This window comes from Daldinia childiae (assembly GCF_008694065.1).
Source record: "Daldinia childiae strain JS-1345 chromosome Unknown Scaffold9, whole genome shotgun sequence".
NCBI lineage: Eukaryota > Fungi > Ascomycota > Sordariomycetes > Xylariales > Hypoxylaceae > Daldinia > Daldinia childiae.
Genome location: NW_022984650.1, coordinates 1,979,297 through 2,001,935, shown reverse-complemented (window position 1 = coordinate 2,001,935; position 22,639 = coordinate 1,979,297). Strand labels below are relative to the sequence as shown.

Below are 22,639 nucleotides of genomic sequence, written 5' to 3'. Positions count from 1 at the left end.
CCAAGAGATCAAGGGTCAAAAGAAACGGGCGGCATTTTGGGACAAACGGTCCAGTTAGAAGGACAGAATAATGTGCACGACGTGCAGCCGAAGCCTGTCCCTTGTCAACCGATCGGGCATAGCCAATAGGGTATCGATAATAATACTTGGGCGAGTCGCTTGGTCAATGTATAGACGAAGGTGATTTGTTCAAAAGTAACCAATAATATTGATCGACGGCAGGGGAGCTCCGGGATCACAGCAGCCCTTACTGATATAGTTGAACATAACCCCCGAAGAGGATATGGTTGGTGACAATAAACAGCGCCGGCACCACTTAAGACAGGGGTTAGGCACAGCTCCCCAGGGCAAACAACCAATGATGATAGCCATCATTAAGCGCCGACGAAAAAGCCCCCCCTCGGGAAGCCCCAATCTCTTTCGATCTTAACGTAGGTACCTTGGTAGACCCATCCTACCATCTCTCCTTGCAAGGCTGGGTTGACTATGGGGCTATTTTTGGCCGAATATGAGCGACCGGTATCATTCCCACCCACCACGAATCTTTTCTAGCAAGTAAGAAGAAATCACTTTGCCATTTCAGCTAACAAATTTGTACTGCCCCCACCAAAATAAGTATACCTTAGGAGGTAGATATATATTTATATAAGACCGGGCAATACCAATTTGACGTCCTTTCCACTTTGATGCAGCTTGGATAGCCTTGCGATACTTCGCAAGGATGATGACGATGACGACGATGACGGAGAGAATCTTCAGTACCCAGACGGAATAATTATTAACAAGTAACCTTAAGAGACATAATCTTGGCGCCCCTCCAGGAAATTATTATGGATTATTATTAACGACCGATATAAATTCCGAATTCCAAATCAAGTTCCCAAGTGTCATTCGGGTGTTTTCTATGATCGTAAGAACGTGGTAACCCTATAATATGACGCTACCTACCGTACAAGCTCAAACGCATGTTCTTAGGTTGTTTGAGTTATTGAATGAGTTTGCGCCATTGATTCTTCTTTCGCGTCTCATCTCATCTCATGCATGAAGGCGGCTAATACCTATAAGTTAAACGAAGAGTGTAAATCTTAGGTGTGGCTAACAGGTAGGTACTGTGGCTTTAACAGTTGACAGGCTCCCGTGCCGGAAACATGGAATTTTGTTACTAACAATTTGTTTCCCTTGTGTGGACCTTATTGATAAACCACTATCTTAAGTGCTATTTCCAACATATTAGAAAAAAAAAATCAAAAGTCATTCCTAGCTATTCTATCAAAATTATAATTGTAGACAGGTATTTACATACTTCGATCATAACTTACGGCAAACCCCCAATAAGATCGTTTATTAGAATTCTTACCGCGAATTTCTACATGGCCATTCTATTTATGCAGATGTCACTCATATTGATTGCTCCATGGCCTCAACAGTGATAAATGGTCACGAGGAAGCAGCCGAGCCTGAAGAGCAATGGACCCGGGTTCATCACAAGGGACGGCGCCGACCTAAAGCACCTCACTCCGTCGCCCCTTTGTGTATCGCGGGAGGTATCGCTGCCTCGGTGCGGTCGTCGTCCTTATCCGTTCCTACTATCATGGAGGAGCACAAGCGTATTAAGCAACAATGGGAGAATTCGATATGCTATCATAAGTTGCAAGATATCTTCGAATCGCACATATCCCTTTCTAATATTTCCGACGCTATCTGCTTTGGCACAGGATCGTTCGATCCCGAAGATAGCTCTTGGGAGATGAAGCGAAAGGCACATATACAACTGGCCGCTTTTCTTTTCGTCGTTGAGCAGCTTCAGCGTAATAGTTCGCGTACGATCCGATGTATCTTCCAGGAGCCCGTTTTCAATACGTCGGATAAGGCTTTTATTCGCGCTTTGGGCCACGAAGTGGTTGATTCGCCTCTAGCGTTCGAACTAGTCAGCCCAACAACGCTGGCGTTTGGTGTTCACTTATATAGGGACGTTTATGCACAAATCATCGACAAGTGTCTCCCTGCCATGTTCATAGGGACACCGCAAGAGGTTTGGGAAGAGTAAGTACAAGTAACCCTGTTTCCCGGGTTTGAATGGCATGCTTTTTATCTGTTAATCTTGTTGACGGTATCCCGGCTGACAACCGATAGATGCTACGGCTCTGACCCTTTGGACTGGGTTGAGCTGGATAAGCTGAATAAAAGATGCGATAAGGTTAAGTTTCCTGAAGATACGGGATATACTACCTTCTCGAGTACCACAATTCACTGGAGGCGATGTGATGAGATATGAGCTGCACCCCAGAACTCGCATTTGGATAATTGCGATATATTGACGCATCGCTGATTCCACTCCCGATTGTTGGAAACTGGATCGGAATTACGTTCGATATTGTCGTCTACTCATACGGCCTCAGTATAAGATCTCCGAGTAGGTAATAGCAATTCCAGTCGGATCTGGTACAAATTCTGAGTGCGAAAATCCCCCTAAAGAAACAACCTCATTCAGAAATTGGAGGAGGCTACCTACTATTGGTAAGGCCTGAAGAGTCAAGCATTATATTTTTCACTACGTAGAAATATTAGTAGTGAGTGTATAAAAATGCTACATAACGATATCACACCCCTGCCCCTTTCATATTTCATATAGGGTGGTTCCATCATGTTATCAGATACATTTGTCAGTGAATATCCCTCGACTTATTGTCGTTCATTAGGACTTGTTATTCAATGATATTTGTACTGATCTCAATAGGTAACCATTTTCTTTCTCGGGCAGTAATGTAATCGATCGCGATTTCATCAACTACCAGTGCTAATCAACACTACATCTTAATTGATAAGCGTAATTCTAGGACACGGCGTTTACTGTCCACATTTTAATAAAGAAAATTATTATTTCATGTCAACACGCTGTAAACTCAAGTTATTTCATACGCAATAGTAATGGTTAACCTATATAGTATTGATAAAATTTATTTACTTGCTATTGCGGGATTCTATCTCGACATCTCTGCAACCCATGCTTGATGCTCCCTTGCGAGCTTGATGGGATCGTTCATCTCAAACGAATAATCAAATGGCATGTCCTCAGTAAGCGAGCCCAATTCCTGGTCGCCTGCGCCGTGTGAGCTTTTACCGCCGACATGCTGGATCAAGACTGGCGTGACAGCCCAGCGCAAGCTATCGTGATTATTGGCCCAATCCTCTAGAAATGTATCAACGGCAGCGTGATTATCGTGGGTCTCACGGTATAGGGGGAGCAAGTTCTCGAGTACCTGACGCTGAGGAAATATGAGTCCTTGGGCGCAGCAACCGTACTTATGCATAAGGTGAACACCGGGTTCTTTTGGTAGCATGCAATTACGGCCGGCCGCGAAGAATAGACCGATTAGCATGGGAGTACAAACCCCACAGAGTAAGAAGACGACCGAATAAGTCAGAGTTTTACGAAGCATAACGATACGCCAGCGAAGAGTTACCAAAATCAAAACTTCGGCAATTAATATTGCTATGCTTGATTCGACATATAATGGCCATTCCTCGCTATTCCAGCCGAGGAGCCTACCATCATAGAAGACGCGTAGGTAGAGAACTACATAGATGATAATCAGGTTAGTAATAGTAAATACGAAGGTAATAATTTATGGGGAGTGTCTTTGGTAATAGATGGATCGAAACATACAGCTGTCTCGTCCGAGCTCTTGGGTCTTCCTCGCGGCAGTATGCAAAGCGCCGAGAGCTCGGTGATACCACCCATCTAAAGCAATCACGTCGTCCTCCAAGGTCATGATGTATTTAGCGCCAACACTGGTACATTCGCCTAGTAGTACTGTGTAATCAATCTTCTGCTTTCGGGCATGGGCTTCGTAGTCCCCGCTAATCTCGAGCTGTCGCACAAGGTCAGAGGTTTCGGGGTCGTCTGGGTAGGTTGGGAGATTGTCGGCCATGTTGATGAGCCAGGGTTGGTTGAAATCTTCGTGTTGGGATTGATCGGTGTGGGCAAGGAAGACGACAACGTAGATGTGTTGACGTTCAAGATCATCTAAGCCGTCGAGCACCGACCCGAGGGTTTCTTTCAAATAAGAGAACCCATGCCGGCTCACCGAAGCGATGCCGATACAAAGTTCGGGAACGGTGGAGTTTGCGACCCATTTTGTCGGGGTATGTAGCGTAGCTAGATCTGCATATTTCCGGGCTTGTGCCTTGCGAAAGGAAGAATATGTCAGGACTCGGGCGGATTCAGGCCTAAAAAAGAGGGAGGATGGATCGCGGTAGCACTTGGACCGCAAATAGAGAGCGATTATAACATAGCAGAGCAGAAAGCTCAAAAAGAACGACACGACGCCGCGATTTGGAGTTGTAGCGAGCATCTGAAAGCTGCTAGCTCGCCCCCTCGCTCCCAGAGAACCAACAACTTCCCCCCTTGTCGAGTTGATATATAAGAAATAGCGATTTAGGTGGTATAAGAGAGAACTAGCTATAATATATTGTTACATGCTTCGATTGATAGTTAACAGTTAGAAATTAGGAATTGACAATTATCAATTAATAGTTGGGTAGTTGGGTAGTTGGTAAGTTGGTAGTTGGAAGAAATCAACCAGGCTGGACAATGGACCCCCATAGTGGTAGTTGGTAATCCAGAATTGGCCTAGGTAATCACGACTATGCGTTAGCAATCCTATCCGATACAACCGATAATAACAAATTATTGATGAAGGATCGTGGATTCTATGCTTGTAAATCGTATGCCCAGACTTTGCCTAGAACTTTGCCTAGAGGCTAGTATCTAACCAACCGTTGTGCCACTGTGGCGGAGTGGCTGTGCATCTATTTCCCTTGATTGGAGGTAGATATTGCCTTATATCGTGTCATATACGTCTTGCTATGATGTTTAGGCCTTTATTTTCAATTCCAGCCAAACTACATACTTAAGAGTCATTCTATAAATCCCCAACTTCAATTTTGTTTTCCTTGGTATTAATTTTATGATGTTTAACTCTCTTGGTAGTTACTTACTTAACAACGAACAATTACACTTATAGTATAATCATAATTCATACAAAGTCTTAAAAAAACATAATAAAAGACTTATATGCAACCCTAAGAACTACAAAGATGAGTGCTATAGCTCAAAAGCCGTGTCAATACCACTGTATCTTAGTGAGTATATGGGGCGAGTATATTGAGTGAGTTAGCTAACTCAAAGAGTAAGTTCTGTCAATACGTTATAGTTTAGTAAGAATTTTAGTAGACGGAAAGGAGCTTTCTAGGACTATACAACAGCGACGATTTTATCTATAGTTACGAAATAGCATGAGCGTGTTGAATTGGTAATTGGATTTATGCCTAATTTTCCTTGTCAGGTTAGTTGTTAATATTGTGGATTTTATTAGGGGTTTAGGACGTTTAGCGGCTTCGTCTACAAAGAATCCTAGAGATTTCAATTGCTAAGAAGCCTCTTTTCATCTTACCTAGACGCTAGGTTGGATCGCTATATCTCGAGCATAATTTCTTGTCTTTTCCGTACTCGCTTTCAAAGACAAAGGGGCACTAGGTGCCGGCCGAAACCGAAGTTTGACCTCCGATTCAGCTTGTAACCCATTGTGCTCGTAGGTCGTCGGATTCGGCGGAGCACAAAGATATATTAAGAGTTCAGGCTACTAGGAACGCCCACGGCCACCTTTGTTAGCAAGCGACAATATCTTAATAACTTCAACAGCAACCAACCGACGCATCCATTATCCAATAGGTCTGACCTACTACGCAGTGTTACTCCTCAGTGGTGTAATAAACTATACTAGAATTCACCTGTATTTTATTGCGATACACAACTTACACGCAAATACGGCTGTTGATGGGACAACGAGCTTAGTATCACCAGTACGATACGAAATACTACCCAAGGCCTATCATCGTTTGAGATCCTTCATTATATAAGGCAATAACAAACATGCCGAGCACCTCGCCAGCGCAGGTACTATGCGGGACCCAAGGATCGGACCAAGGACAATGTCGGCAAAAGCATATAGAACTACCTGGTAGTAACTTACCTCGTCCGCCCAATGGCTGGCCAGATATAAGAGGTCTTAATCAACTTCAGGCCAACCGCGAGGAATGGCTTAATGGTGATGCTCTTGATAAATCGTTAAAGGTGTACCAGAACAGCTTGCCAAAGTTAGCCAAGGACTTGATCCATATTGCAGACACGAGTATCGAAGGATTATTTGGGAGTAACGAGAGGGCGTTTCAGGACATATTGAACAGAAACTATGCAAGATTTTGCCGCAGCCTTAAACAGACCGAATATACCCTATGGCCGATGAATATTCATGGTAACCATTGGGTATTAGGTGTTATCCGTAAAGTGAATTCGACTAACAAAGCTAACGGATGGACAAGAATTCTTCAGGTCGGCATTATCGATTCGTGGAGAACTAGAGGGGGAGGGGTGAGAAAACAATTCATTGGAAATCGATTGCAAAAGTTTCTCAGAAAAAATCACTTCACGTTTGCTCGAGATTACCATCGTGAAACATCGACATCCCAGCAGTTAGACTCTTGGAGCTGCGGTCTCCGAACGTTTTGGGCAGCAAGGAATATTATGAACCGGATAGTGGGTATGGTGCATGGCGAGGTCTATCATTATGACGAAAGTCTCTGGGAAGATTTGAGCGGGTGGTTTAACTCTGACTTGGTGCGATGGGAGATGATTGGCCTTACCGCATACGAAGCTGTTCGCGAAATGGGCTACAAAGCACGTATCGCGGTGGAAGTGGTTAGCACTGTTCGGGACGGACTTCGAGACGTAGACGCGGCAACTTTGATGGAGCCGCCGGAAGGTGGGGACTCAGTCATAGTATACAACGCAGACGCTAGAAAGCGAGTAAGAGAAGATGATGACGAGGCACAGCCTTCCAGGTCAAGAAGAAGGTCTCAAAAATTACCGGTCGCTAATAAGCCGACAGTGGCACCGGATTATACGCCAGGTGATGATTATGAGTCCTTTGAGAATAAGAAAACCAACGCGGTCTTCCCTAAAGGACGTAGTGCTTCTAGTAGTACTCCGAAAGAGACAGAGACATCTTCCCAAAGCAAGGAGAACACTCAGAAAGTTCACAGAGGGAGGGAAACAAGACTCGGCAGAGGCAGGGGGGGAAGACTCGCCAGAGGCTGGTATGGCAGGGTTAGGAATTAGCCGTTTATTTGACTACTACTTATTATGTCTCTGGGAAAACCTGATGATTGTGGATTGGAAAGTGATGGGGGTAGGGGGATACGGAGGTATGGGAATAAAGGGGCGAAGGGAAGGGAAATGGGACGTTTAGAGTTGTAAGAGTCTTAGGTGGGAGTTGAGGCGCTTTAGCCTTACATGCAATTTGTAAATTTTATGGCTCTTTTATTTACTTACATTGAGATTATACTTGAGGAATTTTGTATGAATAATTTATCACTTATTACTAGATATTTCCGTGATATGTACGTTAAGCACGCTGTAGGTATATATACACACATATATACGGAATCTTGGCAGCGAAGTTAGATGCCCCGCATATGTATCGATCTATACTCGGACATGAATACACTTGTTTTATACATATCATCATTCGTTATTCATTTATCCGACTTGCTAAATCTCCTACGCGCTCGGCCGTCTTTGTCTTATAATTTTAGGTTAGGTTATTATCTTTTCACTCTTCACTTTTCACACATTTAAGTAGACATATTTCTTTAATATTGCTACAATAGCTACAGCATATACTAAATAATCCCAAACAATCCAAAACGAGGCTATAGAATGCTATTCGTAGGTTGGGAGATAATCGTGCTTTGTCGTACTCGATCGTAGTCGATAGCATTCATTGTTCAGCCATGGACGACTTTGACCGAGACTCCAATGCGAGCTCGGATAACGAACACGATGACGATATTATGATCCACGAGGCGGATGGCGATGGCGATGGCGATGTAGATGTAGATGGCGAGGACGAGAATGACAATCCAGATCACGATGAAGACGACAATGACAACGATAACGATAATGAGAACGAAAATGACGAGGAGGAAGACGATGACCCCGACCAGCACGAGAATGAAGACGAAGATGACGCTCATGACCACCAGCAATCAAACGGTTTAGCTAACCCGGCCGTCGCTCGAACCTCGGCTACCCCCGGTCCTCTCGCTACTCCCAAGTGGAAGCCCAAGGTTCGCCCGGAAGCGCTCACCGCAGCTACGTACGATATCGTTCCGACTATGGCAGCTCCCATGGCCACCAGTGTCAATGCGATAGCTATAACCCCCGATCTTCGTTACTGGATGACGGGTGGAAGTGACGGATACATCAGGAAGTACGACGGGCCCGCTACAATCAACGGTAAAACCCTCTTAACCGTAGCGCAGCGTCATCCATTCGTCGACTCGGTAACCAAGGCTGGTGTCTTGATGTCGTATTGGGAAAATGCCGAGCCTCAACCTGCCCCTGTGCGACAGGAAGACTTGGTACTCAGCCCCGTCTACAGTCTAGCTGTCCACTCCCAGGCCTTGTGGCTCCTGTCCGGCCTCGAGAGCGGCGGCATTAATCTCCAAAGCGTGCGTCACGACGAAGGGAAACGGATTGCATGTCTCAAGAAGCATACCAATGCTGTCAGCGTTCTGACTCTTTCTCCGGATGAGAAGAGTGTATTGAGTGGCAGCTGGGATAAGAATATATTTGACTGGGATCTGAATACGGGACAGGTGGCGCGTCAGTTTGATGGAAGTGGAGGACAGATTTCTGCCGTCGAGATTCGGCCCATGGGAGGACAACCGATTCCCCCGGAAGCTAGCGAAGAGGAGATACTAAGCGATACGTTCTTTAGCAATAATACGCATCCTGGTGCCGACGGCGACTTAAAGTTTGAGATGGATGGCACATTTAGCATGGATATCGATACTGGCGTGAACGGTGTAGGAGCTAATGGCGTTTCTGGCCAGATGGCTAATGGGAGAGACGCGATGGCTGATGGTCGAGGGAGTCCTGCGCATGACAGCCTATTTGGTGGTAGTCCAACAGTCGGCTCCGATCTCTTCGGTGACAACGACGGCATGGGCGCTTATGAGGGGGAAGAGGACAACGAATTTTCCCGAGCGATGATGCAAGATTCGGCTCAGGATGCCGACGTTGCAATAGGTAATTATAATATCTCTGGTTCAGCCTTTGAACCAGGGTCGGGTCAAGTGCCAACCACCCAGCCTCTTCCTAATTCGAACTCATCAGACCCTACTATATTTGGCGACAATGCGCTCAGTTCTTTTGGGACCGACGTAAATATGGACCCGTCGTCTCTGCCCTCTATGCCGGAGTTTTCGCAGTCAATCAACCCGGGCGACAGCACGTTAAGATCGCAGCTAGCAGATATGCCGTTGCCGCATGCTCAGGGTGGCCAAGCGGAGTTACCTCAGTCACCGTCCACTGTTTTCGCCGCCCCGCCCCCCACGCATTACGATATGACACAGACTTCGGATAGTACTTTTCTTTCCGCGTCTATGGATGGGACCTTACGTATCTGGGATCGTCGAATGCAAAATCCCGTGGCGCGTATTGGGAACAGGCCTGGTATCCCTCCTTGGTGCATGGGGGCGTGCTGGAGCCCGGATGGCAATTGGATATACGCGGGCAGGAGAAACGGTACGGTAGAGGAATTCAGCATACAGAAGGCAAAGGGTGGTCGCGTAGGTTGGCAACCAGAACGGGTTTTTAAGTTTCCCGGTGGAAGCGGACCGGTTAGTTGCGTTCGATCGATGGTCAACGGACGGCATCTAGTTTGTGCCTCTCACGATATTCTTCGACTTTACGATCTTCGCTCCGAGCATTCGTCTAAACACTCGCCACCACCTTTCCTAATTATCCCTGGCCCGCCACGCGCCGGTGTCATATCCAGCTTATACATCGACCCGTCAAGTCGCTTCATGATATCAGCTGCGGGGAACCGAGGCTGGGAAGGGACAACTACCGAAGTACTCATTGGATACGAAATAAACGTTCCATCATGATAGCAGCTGCATTTTTTATTCATGATACGTGTATGCGGAAATGCAGCAGCTCGCCGGTACATATTCTATCGGACTCACCGGATCAATACTAATTCGGAACTTTGGGATTTCCGTGTGCGCTACTATTGCGAACCTCTCTGCCGTTATTTACACGGCTTATTTTCTCTCTCTCTCTCTCTCTCTCTCTCTCTCTCTCTTTTTATTCCGATGATTCAACAGCTTATTTGGAAAAGTAGATACCCAGTGTTTGATTTGGAAATGGCGAAACGGAGTAATGGTGCTTTCTCCGGAATTCATCTTCTAAGGACTATCACTAGATGACGGGATAAGAATTGATGGCAGTATCCTTACAGTATCTCAGCGTGGTGCTTTGCGAGGAGCTAGAGGTCTTTGGAGTAAGTGACGCATAGATCCGAACATGTTTCCGACGTTGTCATTCACTTTAGAGACTGTATAGTACCAATAGCGTGGAGAGAGCAATCGCGACTGAAAAGTTTGGGTTAACTTGGTTTCTGATCTATTGTGGCTATGAAATGCATCTTGTGCGTGTAACAAGATACCATTGTGGCCTATGTCTTGATCCTGCCTAGTTTCTTGTCGTTTCTCTTCTTACCCTTCCCCAGCATACTGGCTTCAATCAGCCTGTTCTCCATACTCAGTCTGCACCTGAAAATGAATTGTGAAAGCCACAGCTTATCCCGCTTGGTAGATGGCCAATGCATTGACATGTGGGTTCATCTGCGTGATGTTGAATGGCGTGACGTATAAATCGTCGTCTGTGATAGCTAAGAAGATGGTACCGTTCACAGCAGGATCACCTTCGTATGTCGAGGTGTTAGGTTGAATGGTATACGCAGTGTTGCCATTGATATTCTGTAAGGGGGTATAGGTGACGTTGAGCTGAGAGACCCAGGCGGCAAACTTAGGATATCCTGCCGACATGCTAGTGACGTAGCTGTTGTTTGGCCCGATGAGATTGCCAGGGCTATCCCACTTCAAGAAAACTTGACGGCCGGGATATGATAACGGGGTGGTCCTATTATGGGTAATGGCCGGACTGCAGTTTTGACCGATGCCACCGTGCAGGCAGCTCTCTGCTGCTGATATATTTCGAGTGCTGAGTGTGTTCGCGTACCCGCCGGTAGTCTCGTTCCAGGCGTCAGAACCGTTGATACGAGCTGGGTTTGGCTGGTTGATGACGCGTAGTGAAGGGAAGTTCTGCCATATCAGGCGAGTCTGGTTAGCCGGACACGACGAGATATACGGGGCCAGGAGGGACCACGCCCAGGATTGCGGGATGCCTATCTCAAACCACACAGGCATAGGAAAGAGGCCATCGAACTGGCGGAAAATGAGCTGCTGTCGTGCCTCTGTTGTGATAGACTGCAAAAGTATCTGAGCCGATTCACGCGAATCAAGATGATTCAAGAAACCATATACGCCTGACTCTCCCCATCGGGTTAATTTCTGATTGAAGTCGATGAATTCTCGCACGCTTGTCACTGGGTAGTTATAAGTACACTGGACCGGAGCGTTATCTCCCAGCAAGTTTGTCAAAGCTGTAGCATGACCAACTTCTTGCTCAGCCATGAACTGGATGAGATACCGATCTTCGGCATTCAATCCGGCGGCTTCGAACTCCTCGGTGGAGAACCTGGCTAAACCCCAATGGAAGAGATCGAGTTCTATCCACTCTTGGTAGAGGGCCAACGCAATAGACTCGTAGTCAAAATCGCTTATTACGCGATACACTGGCTCGGACCCGTTGGTTCCTAGGCCACCGCCGGGCGTGTATGGTGCGGGTTGTGGTTGGTGAAGCTGCCCGTCTGCCGGATATTGCAGCTTGTAGGGCTCTGGTGGCCTGCTTGGAATCGTTAAAGCTGTGACCTCCGTGGAGAGTGCGCCGGTTGTCGTAGCCGGTGGGCCGGTATATGGACCATGAGAGGTCACATTCGTCACAGGAACGACAGGGACTGTCGTAGTCGCATCGGATTGCACGGTAGTTTGAGCTTCGGAGACGAAGGGAACCGCAAGAGAGTATGGCACGACGAGTGCTAGGACGCCGGCACTTGCCAAACCGATGAAGTGTGGCATGGTTATTCTTACACTGATTCTAGCAAGGTGGAGAAAAAAAAACGAATACAAATGCTCGTACGACTAACTATTTGTTAAAAATTAAATATGTTAAGGGTTTATATGTGGTTTATATGTTGTAAGATTCTATGGTATAGCTGCACGGTCAAGTTACCATGACGAGTCGAAGTATCTCTCGGTCAAGTTATCCGTCCTTGTCCAGATTCTTAGCGTCATAGTTAAATTCGAAGGCCAGTTGGTATAAAACCTGGATATCGCTTTGCCATAGTGAGTGGCTAGCATCCGGGATATTCCTCGCCGAATAATAAGTCATGTATTCCGTGATGGTTACGTTACGAAATCGTAATCCCATTTCATATTGTCAACGTCGGAGGCCGCGATAAAAAGGCGGCATACACGTCATTTATTTATTGGGAAACCTTTAATTGCCCCCTTGGCATTTTGATCTCGCAGAGGGATTTGCTTCTCATGGTCTATTCGTCATCAACACACGAAATACGCGTGGAACGAACTATCGAGACGTCGCAGCCTGCAGTAGAAAGAGGCATATACCAAACCTTTGAATAGTCTTTTGGGTGAGGAGCGGGAGTCAAAAAGATAAGGTTAATTTGGACCATTATCATCATCCGATAATGACAGGCCGGGATGCTAACAAGGGACGTCCCCATGTTGCTGTAAGGGAAAACCATATCTCCCTTCGTCCCTTAAAATCTACTAGAGGACAAAGCTTTAAAGTTTGATATCAGATCTGAATTCTCGACCCTTTCCATCATGTGAATACGATGAGTAATATTCGGTCCCTGACTCCAATGTCCAGGTAGGTTACGGTGACGTTGCCCAGCATAGAGCCGAGGCCGAGGTCGATGACCGCGACAGTGAACTTGGCAGTCAGTGCCTTGTATTCCGGTTCATACTGCACCTAAGCATAGAAGTTGTCATATATCGAGCTTCGCCTTCTTTTTACTATTCGTAATATATTAATGCTTTTCGGAATAAGGTGTAGTTCTTAACTTAGTAGACTGCTACAAATTAATGCAACCAACCACAACGAATACTTTAGCTAGCCAAAATATCTGTAAACATATTCTCTTCTTGATTGCATTTGGTTTGAAATAGTGAAATATCAATCGCCTACCAGAATCGCCGCGAAGAGACCTTATTTACGTTGTTATCAAATAATGTACCTCAAGTGTAGGTAAGGCATTTATTTACCGAATTCCGTGGACAAGTCCCTTGCTTATAACCCCTCACATGGGTGGTACTACGTATTGTAGTCAATTCAGCGCACTGCCTATGTTATATCAATGTAGAAACAATGTAAAAGGTATCAACAATACTCCCCTTATGAATAAGCTAGTAATCTTGGAGATATTAGATTCTATATTGGCTCGTCTCTTCGCGCTCTTCTCATTTGTTTGGACCGGTGTTCGTCTTAAGGCACTGCATTCTGTAAGAAGGAATACTTGATAGGTAGACAGGTGAATAATCTTTGTTCCAATGCTAGAATTATCTGTGCTCTCCACAATTATGAAGATCACCGCATGGCCGTTTGGGCGACCTTTGTAAGGTCAACCATTTCAGGAAGGTCGCAAAACGCCACCGTCTAGGGAGTAGATTTGACGTGGTGTTATTATACATAGACTTGCCGGCCTTGATTTTCTCTTTTGCATTTTTTTAAAGTAAAGTTATATCATCCATAGTCCTACCATTGCGGTCCTTATTAACTTAGGATGGCATGTCGGCGACTGTCTTTCGTGACCCCGCTACTTATTTACATTTTTTCCACCATCTTTCCTCTTGCTGCAGTCTGTATCGACGTGCTCCAATTCGTAGACCCTCTTATTGGTAGCACTAACGGCGGAAATGTATTCGCGGGTGCTACAAGTATGTTCTCTCATTTCCTAGTAGACATCTGCTAAGCATACTATTGTAGGGCCATACGGTTTGGCAAAGCCTGTTGCGGATGTGGATGGTCAGAATACCGGGGGTTTCTCAACCGATGGCTCAAGTATCACGGGCTTCTCAGCAGCTCATGACAGCGGCACAGGCGGGAACCCCAGCCTAGGAAATTTCCCTTTATTCCCTCAGATATGTCCTGGAGGTGACGTGAATAATTGTAACTTCCTCATAAGCGAGAGGGCCACTCACTACGTAGAAGATTCGGTTGTTGCTCGACCAGGCTACTTCGAGGTGGAATTGGTCTCGGGGATAAAGGCCACAATGACCTCTAGCGATCACGCTGCATTATATAAATTCGAATTTCCGGCAGGGGATGATCAGTATCCTTTAATACTACTCGATTTGACGGATCTATGGAAAAGCCGCCAAAATGCTTCAGTTAGCGTAGATGCCGAAAGCGGGCGGCTAAAGGGAAATGGCACATTCCTCCCTAGTTTCGGACCCGGGTCGTACGTGATGCACTTTTGTGTGGACTTCTTTGGCGGCGATGTCGTTGAAAATGGGGTATGGGTCAATAATCGAGCAGGCACGGATCCAAAAGAACTTTTCGTTACTCGTGGTTTCAACCTCTTCTATTTAGAAGCCGGCGGATGGGTTGGGTTCAGCAAGCTGGCTAATAATACGTTAACCGCTAGGATGGGAATAAGTTTCGTAAGTGCTGATCAGGCTTGCCGACGGGCAGCAGAGGAGATTCCTAGCCCGCTTAACGATTTCGACGGACTCGTGGCCGATACGGAAGATGCGTGGCGAGAGAAGTTGAGCCCGATATCTGTTGATGCTGGCGGCGCCAGTGAGGAATTCCAAACTAGTTTCTGGAGCGGTCTGTATCGCACCATGATCTCTCCCCAGAACTATACCGACGAAAACCCGTACTGGGATAGTGGGATACCATACTTCGACTCATTTTATTGTATTTGGGATTCGTTCCGCGTTCAGCATCCGCTCCTTACCATACTTGATCCACACGCGCAAATTCAGATGGTCAACTCGCTTTTAGATATTTATAAGCACGAGGGCTGGTTACCCGATTGTCACATGTAAGATGTTATGGATTAATTTACGCAAGGCTAAACTAACCAAACATTCTACGTATCCAGGTCACTCAGCAACGGCTGGACCCAGGTAAGGAACTCTGGATTTGCTCAATAACCTCAGGGGCTATCCGAATAACTACCTCTCTTATTTCACATTAGGTTTTTATCCGTACCTAGGTATACAATACTTACCAACTCATACAGGGTGGCTCAAATGCAGATGTCGTACTTGTCGATGCCTACGTCAAGAATCTTACAGGCATCAGCTGGGATGTCGCGCTCGAGGCTATCATCCAGGACGCCGAAGTTGAACCATTGGAATGGGCATATCACGGCCGGGGTGGCCTACGGAGCTGGAAGGATCTCCAATATATTCCTTACCTAGATTTTGATCCGGTAGGATTCGGTACTAACTCGCGCAGTATTTCAAGGACGCTCGAATACGCATATAATGACTATTGTCTTGCTACATTAGCACGAGGGCTCGGGAGAGACGATTTATACGATAAATATGTTCAGAGAAGTGCCAACTGGCAGTATCTATGGAAGTCAGATCAGCGCTCGGTTATCGATGGAAATGATACTGGATTTACGGGCTTCGTTGAGCCAAAGTACCAAAACGGTACTTGGGGATTTCAAGACCCGATTGCATGTTCGGCGCTTGCAAGCTTTTGTTCGCTCACCTCCAATCCTAGTGAGACCTTCGAAGCCAGGTTAGTATCTCAAGTTTACTATCTTCTTGATTAAAGTGAGAGAATGTGAGGGGATTTATATAGTGACTCATTTCTTTCCATATGTTCTTAACTAAACTATTAAATATGGTGGTTACTGATTCTTAACCCGGCAGTATTTGGCAATACCAGTTGTAAGTAATAAACTCATTCCAAGCGAAGCGTTCCATATAGCTAACAAACTTAACAGCCTTGTCCCACAGTCGATGTCTGCCTTAATCGAGCTAATGGGGACCGAAGAGCCATTTATTCAGCGCCTCGACTTCTTTCACACGTCAGGGCTAGCTGATATTTCTAATGAGCCCGTTTTCTCGACGGTATATCTATATCATTATGCCGGTCGTCCTGGGCTATCCACGAAACGGCTACACACCTATATCCCGTCGGCATTTAACACGTCCCACGGAGGACTCCCAGGAAACGATGATTCAGGTTCGATGGGCGCATTCGTCGTGTTTGGGATGATAGGCCTCTTCCCGATATCTGGGCAAGATGTGTACCTCATTTCGGCGCCATTTTTTCGGGAGGTCAACATAACAAGTCCTCTGACAGGGAAGACGGCACAGATCAAGACAGTTGGGTTCGATGCCGGATACAAAAATATTTACGTACAGAACGCGACAGTAAACGGCAAGCCGTGGACTAAATCTTGGATCAGCCACTCCCTTTTTACCGAGGGGTGGACGATGGAACTGATGCTTGGAAGCCAGGAGTCTGAATGGGGCACCAAATTAGAAGATCGGCCACCCAGTTGGGGCGAGGTGATGGTGTGATTAATAGAGCATATACCTACCTGGGGACCTCGATATCGAATGTCCCATAACTATAACTACCATTGTATTCAACATATTCTTAGCGAGAAACAATAGCAACGTAAGATATCAAGTAACTAAGCCAAGAACACTATATATTAATTGACTATTTTCATTATACTTTATTAGAGACTTACCTAAATGGAACGCGAGAAAGGTATAAATTACCCGAAGTCTTTGAAGAGGGTAGAGTTGGTATTTCACGAAGAAATGAGAGGTTTTTGTAAGAGATACGTGGGCCTGTTATTTGAGCCAGCTCTACAACTTTGGCAACAACCATGGTAGATGCCTAGGTATATTCTTAGATGAATAGAACTGAGAGAAACACTCACTTTCATCACCATGATTTTAGCAAGAAATTCCAATTACTAGTAACTGCGCCTGAAATAAAATAATATTGTTATATATAATATTGTTATATAAGCGCATAACCGAACCGCAGTGGCCATGATCCTACCGTTATATTTGAAAGGTATGTTTTTAATGTTCATATTTCGCAGATGATCTTATTTAAGTAGACCAATAACGAAGACACAATACATCTTAATAGGTAGGTACCTATACATAAATGGTACCATTACCTTACTCGGTTTGTGCTTATTATATTTGATAAAGACATGACCACTGGGACAAACAGCTCTATAGCTCTATACCTTACAAACATACTCACAAACACGTAAAGTTAAGTTTGTTTACGTAGCCGGGTGGTGAGGTTTCATAACTTTTCGTTATTCAATCTCTACAATATCATCTAAGACATGATACCTACCTGTTTTAATTTAATGAATTTAACAAAGAGAAGACAAGTAGGATGCCGGCATGTTTGCTAAACGTGCTGCATACTTGAGGCATGATACATATATGTACCAAATGTACCTAAGGTACCCAGTGAAAAGAAGGTTATAAGGTAAATTTCTGATTTGAACATTTCAAAGCAACTTGCCGTACTTTCTCTACCAACGGTATATGCATAAGACACATGCCTTCCATGTTTATAAGTACCAACCTTAAGTAGGTTAGGTACATACATGTAAGCACTCAAGGAAGGTACACAAGTAGCCGTACATATAATATTGGTAGAGTGCCTCCTACTTTCAAGTACCTAAGGTATACATCCGTATTAACTTTGCTACTTCCTTGTTTAGTTGTACGAGATCAAGAATACATCATAGCAACCTTGGAACTGTACTCAATATCGAAGCAACTGCAGTCATCGCATCGTTAATAACAAGGAAACAGCAGGGCAACAATAGATTATATGTAATAAGGCAATTATCTTAGATGCGACGAAACGTTTGATCAAATTTGTTTACTTTAGGGTTTTTTTTTTCCCTTTCTCCGCCTCTCCTTCCCCCCCTTCATGTTTGCTTTTCTATCTCAGCCTCTAACCATCATTGGGACCATTCCTCCCTGCATAGAGGCTTTCCCTTTGACTTTGACTTTGACTTCGATAGATGCTTTCTCACTAGGCATCGAGCAGAGCACTCAGATCTTAATCACACTAACCCAATATTTCAAGAACGATATCTCCCGAAACACTACCGACTATCCAGGAGAGTTTAATAACTAGGCAGTAATGGGCGACTTCAGCCCTGACGGTGCTGATACTCAGGTATGCCTTCGCACGGCTGTTGCTTAATATTTTATTGTGTACTAATGATAGAGTACGTTTAGCGCGAGTTAGACATCATTAAGCACCATATCAACTTTGACCAGGACCGTCTACCCCCTATCCCCGGTCAAAAATGGCGAAACTATCCCGAATTACCTACGAGTCGGGATCTCAACCCCGATTGGGATAATGAAGAGCAACTGGCTGAGATACGAAATCTTCCGCCTAACACATGGAGGGAGCCATGGAAGAACAAGAATGCTTATCTCGAGACGCATTACCGTCTCCAGAGGGAAGAAAGCATCACTATGCTACGCTACTCGATTAGAAAACTGAAAGATGAACCTACCATGATGGATGATAAAGAGACATGTATCTACACTAAAGTAAGTCAAGCCTTATGCGCCTCCCCTAGAGTCACCAGGTAGCTTGGCGTTAATTAACTAACTGATCTTCTGAAGGTTTTTGTAAGAGGCTACTTGATGACCCGCCTTGGACCTATGTGCCAGGTCCAATTCTCGACTGAGAGATCTGGCAAGAAGATCCGCTGGGGTCAGACCCGACGACTCACGGTCGGAACCTTGGTCGCCATCTCGACTGCAAAAGATCATTTTAAGACGATCTGTATGCCAGCTGTCATCTCGGAACACCGCATTCGAGATGGACTCGACCAAAATCCGCCAACTATTTACTTTCAATGGAATAATCTTAGCGATGCCATTATGGATCCGAACCAAGAATTAATTATGGTAGAGACACGTTGTGGTTATTTTGAAGCTGTTCGTCATAGCATGATTGGCCTACAGCACGTCGCTAATAATGAGACCCCGCTTGACAAGTACTTGGTCCAGGCAGACAAGAGTGATCTCCTTGCAAAGTACGTCGAAGATAATCCTTTCCGGGATGTTAGGTCACTCGTGCATCACATCCCAGATTCCTCGTCGATGACAGAGAGTGAGAAACGCGCAAAGATAGCCGAGGTGTGTGAGCCTCTTCGGAACTACTCTGTGCTCGAAGGATTTGACGGCCAGCTTTCTCGGTATACCAATCTGGACAATTCTCAGCTCAGTGCTGTGCATCGTATCCTTACTAAAGAGTTGGCTATCGTCCAAGGTCCTCCTGGGACTGGGAAGACGTTTACTTCGGTGCAGGCTCTGCGGATCCTTCTGGAAAGCCAAGAGAAAGGTAGCAATGTGATAATTGTCGCGGCTCAGACGAACCATGCTGTTGATCAAATTTTGCTTCAACTAATCAATGCCGACTTTAATGTTGTACGGCTTGGGGGACGTACTCAGAACGAGGAGATCAAACGTTACAGCATGTACAACCTTCGGAAGCGCACCAGGACGCTATTGAATCCACAAGTAGAAAGAGATTTCAAAACATTCGAGTCGGCTCGTAAGAGGAACATCGTAGAGTTGGAAAAAACCATCGGCAATGTCTTCCCTGATGACTTGATCGATCCCAAGATCTTGAGATCTACAGGTATTATATCGGAGAATCAGCTCGATTCTCTCCTTTCCGAACAGGAATGGGCCGACACGCCATCCTCACAAGACCAGCCATCCGGCCTGTTGGCGGAGTGGTTAGGAGATCAACTAACGAAGGCGAAGCGGCAAGATGAGAAAGATCCCGAATTTGAAGCATTCGAAGACAATGATAGTATTGACATGGACGTGGAGGATTACGATATGGAGCTCGACAACTGTATTGATGATGAGGATGAGAATAATGGTCGCATAGAAGGCAAGTTTTTGCCGATTAAGCATCTATGGACAGGTTTAAATACCCACAATTACACTGAGGATGACCTTGTCATTCGCAGAGAGCTTCGTAAGCCGAACCTGTGGGACATAGACGTTAAGCATCGCGGTGCCGTCTATCAGTTCTGGCAGAAGGAGCTGCTGTTACGACATCGCCAAAGATTCTGCGACATACTTGCCGACAACGCTCGAATAACAAAGAATCTCAAGGTCAGCCGCTGGTACAAAGATACACAATGCATCAAATCGCAGAAGATTGAGATTATAGGGTGCACCACCACGGGCTTGTGCAAGTATCGTGGCTTGCTAGCTGCCCTCCGGCCACGCACTATGCTAATCGAGGAGGCAGCTGAGACTCGGGAGGCAAATATCATTTCAGCATTGTACGAATCGCTTCAGCAACTTATTCTAGTCGGCGATCATCAACAGCTGGCTCCGCATAGCGATACGCCCGGTCTAGGGGACGAGCCGTTCTGTATGCGGGTGTCTATGTTTGAACGCCTTGTCTATCTAAATATGCCTTTTACCTTCCTGAACATGCAGCGGAGAATGATCCCGACGTTACGTGAAGTACTGAACCCATTTTATCCAAACCTTCAAGATCATCCCGTGGTGACCCAGGGCCATGCTAGACCACCCATTCCTGGCATGATGTATCCTTCTTTCTTCTTCCATCATTATTGGGCCGAGGGCCAGGATGAGAACTTGAGCAAGTTCAATATCCTAGAAGCTGAGATGATAGTCCACTTCATAGACTATCTACTCATGAACGGTATACCAGCAAGCCAAATCACCGTTTTGACATTCTACCGAGGTCAAAAGAAGAAAATTATCTCTCAGTTCAGGAGCAAGATGAAACAATGGGTGCCCTTTACGAACGTTTTCACAGTGGACTCGTACCAAGGAGAGGAAAACGACATTGTTATTTTGTCATTAGTGAGAAGCAAGGGTCGTGACGGACCGCACCAAGCAGGCTTCCTCCAAGATAAGAACCGTGGCGTTGTCTCAATCAGTCGAGCTCGCCGCGGCTTTTACATCTTCGGCAATATGGTTAATCTGGCATGTGCGAGCGAAACATCATGGGACATGTGGGGAAGAGTAGAACAAGTCTTTAAAGCGCAGGGTCGATTTGGAGATAAATCTCGTTTCCCAATCACATGCCAGAAGCATCACAGGACAACTTGGATGTCGCACCCAGAAGACTGGGTTAACTGTCACGGCGGTTGCGATATGAAATGTCCAGATCGGCTTAGTTGTGGCCATTTATGCGGACGTCAATGCCATTGGTACGTACACAAGTCATGTTCCCATGGCGGTTGGCGGTCTATTGCAGCAAAGCTAACCTTTTCTTTCTAGGGCAACCCATGATAGGTTGATTTGTCAAGAACCATGCGAACGAGTCCTCTCGTGTGGTCATAGATGTCAACAGCTTTGTGGCGATGGCTGTCAATGTAGCTGTGCTGGCTTCACTGGCGCTTATCCTCACGATGAGTTTTTACCTGAGAATGGGGTCCTCGGAGTACAGGAGCCGGGCGTGGACTATGATAAATCCCGTGTCGCACCGTTCATAAGCCCGGACCAACGTCGCGCGGGTGCAGTATCGGGTGGTAGAAGCAATCTACGAGGTAGTCGGCGCCCCCTTGGCTCTAGGCCAGGACTGGGGTATGGATGGGCCGCTTTCGATGCTCAAATGGATGATGAGAAGACATCAAGAGAAGCTCTAGTGGGATCCTCTCATCCGCTCGTCGGGACTGCGATTCAAGATACTTTCAGGCCAGTAACATTAGACTATGGTGTGCGCAACGTCGGGAAAAGTATTGTTGCCAGGACTTCACCGTCACCCGAGAAGAGCAACAATGGAGTTCTTGCATTGAAGGATAACGTAGAGACAGTTGTCCTCGGCACTGGTTCGCTGAACCTTGGTCATGGTGGTATCCTTAGTACACCGGCTAAATACGGCTCAGCCATACTCCCAGCCCCAGGTGGCTTACTACAACATGACACCGATATAACGCCATCACAGCTGCAGGCGGGAAGGATTGCCTTAGGTTCTCATTCGCAACCTCGAGAAAATTCGTGGTCCTCTAACATTACGACCGCGCCCGCAGGATATCAGGCTGACAAGCCGGAATGGGAATTGTCCACTTATGCCGACACAACCTCCGATACGAAGAAGAGTGACAACGAAGTGGAGGATGATGCTGCGGTGGGACTGGATAGTGACGTTGGAGAGGATTTGATTACCTTTTAATTCTCTGCTTGGCTCTTTGACCAGGAGGGGAGAGGTATTGAGGGGAAAGGTATTGAGGCTTCGAAGATACTGGTATAATGTGAAAAGCTAGGTAAGATGCCAACATTAGCTTCGAGTATTACTGGAAATGGCCACTCGCTAGTCTATAGCTTGATAATTTAAACATTTGCTCTCAGGTACCTACCATTGACTGTTTGGCAAGATAAGACGTGAATAGAGTGTAGTAAGTGTGATTTGTAGCGTAATATCATGAAAAGGGGAAGATTCGATGGAATTTTCTTGTTCGGTATATACTCATGGTTTGATCTTCCTTGGAAACACCTTCAGTCTTGGATTCCATGGGGTAGGGAGGCTCAGCTAGTTATG

General features: G+C 45.8%; 6 protein-coding genes across 6 annotated transcripts; 4 read left to right on the top strand and 2 right to left on the bottom strand.

The window, feature by feature from the left end:
• Positions 1-1,414: 1,414 nt before the first annotated feature.
• On the top strand, positions 1,415-2,275 carry GL218_07741 (uncharacterized protein; the record flags this gene model as incomplete). Its single annotated transcript, XM_033584514.1, has 2 exons — positions 1,415-2,043; positions 2,134-2,275. 2 exons carry the CDS (start codon positions 1,415-1,417, stop codon positions 2,273-2,275), a joined length of 771 nt encoding a protein of 256 aa, XP_033432461.1.
• Positions 2,276-2,981: 706 nt separating this feature from the next.
• Positions 2,982-4,355, bottom strand: GL218_07740 (putative integral membrane protein; the record flags this gene model as incomplete). Its single annotated transcript, XM_033584513.1, has 2 exons — positions 2,982-3,577; positions 3,668-4,355. The coding sequence occupies 2 exons, from the start codon at positions 4,353-4,355 to the stop codon at positions 2,982-2,984; spliced, it is 1,284 nt and encodes a 427-aa protein (XP_033432460.1).
• Positions 4,356-7,854: 3,499 nt separating this feature from the next.
• Positions 7,855-10,017, top strand: GL218_07739 (Transcription factor spt8; the record flags this gene model as incomplete). The annotated part of the gene is made up of 1 exon (XM_033584512.1): positions 7,855-10,017. One exon carries the CDS (start codon positions 7,855-7,857, stop codon positions 10,015-10,017), a length of 2,163 nt encoding a protein of 720 aa, XP_033432385.1.
• A 693-nt stretch (positions 10,018-10,710) lies between these two features.
• Positions 10,711-12,111, bottom strand: GL218_07738 (Protein rds1; the record flags this gene model as incomplete). The annotated part of the gene is made up of 1 exon (XM_033584511.1): positions 10,711-12,111. One exon carries the CDS (start codon positions 12,109-12,111, stop codon positions 10,711-10,713), a length of 1,401 nt encoding a protein of 466 aa, XP_033432556.1.
• A 1,730-nt stretch (positions 12,112-13,841) lies between these two features.
• On the top strand, positions 13,842-16,608 carry GL218_07737 (uncharacterized protein; the record flags this gene model as incomplete). Its single annotated transcript, XM_033584510.1, has 6 exons — positions 13,842-13,995; positions 14,045-15,107; positions 15,168-15,192; positions 15,309-15,817; positions 15,952-15,969; positions 16,026-16,608. 6 exons carry the CDS (start codon positions 13,842-13,844, stop codon positions 16,606-16,608), a joined length of 2,352 nt encoding a protein of 783 aa, XP_033432390.1.
• Positions 16,609-18,223: 1,615 nt separating this feature from the next.
• Positions 18,224-22,273, top strand: GL218_07736 (Helicase required for RNAi-mediated heterochromatin assembly 1; the record flags this gene model as incomplete). The annotated part of the gene is made up of 4 exons (XM_033584509.1): positions 18,224-18,259; positions 18,322-18,645; positions 18,721-21,308; positions 21,379-22,273. 4 exons carry the CDS (start codon positions 18,224-18,226, stop codon positions 22,271-22,273), a joined length of 3,843 nt encoding a protein of 1,280 aa, XP_033432391.1.
• Between the last annotated feature and the right edge of the window lie 366 nt (positions 22,274-22,639).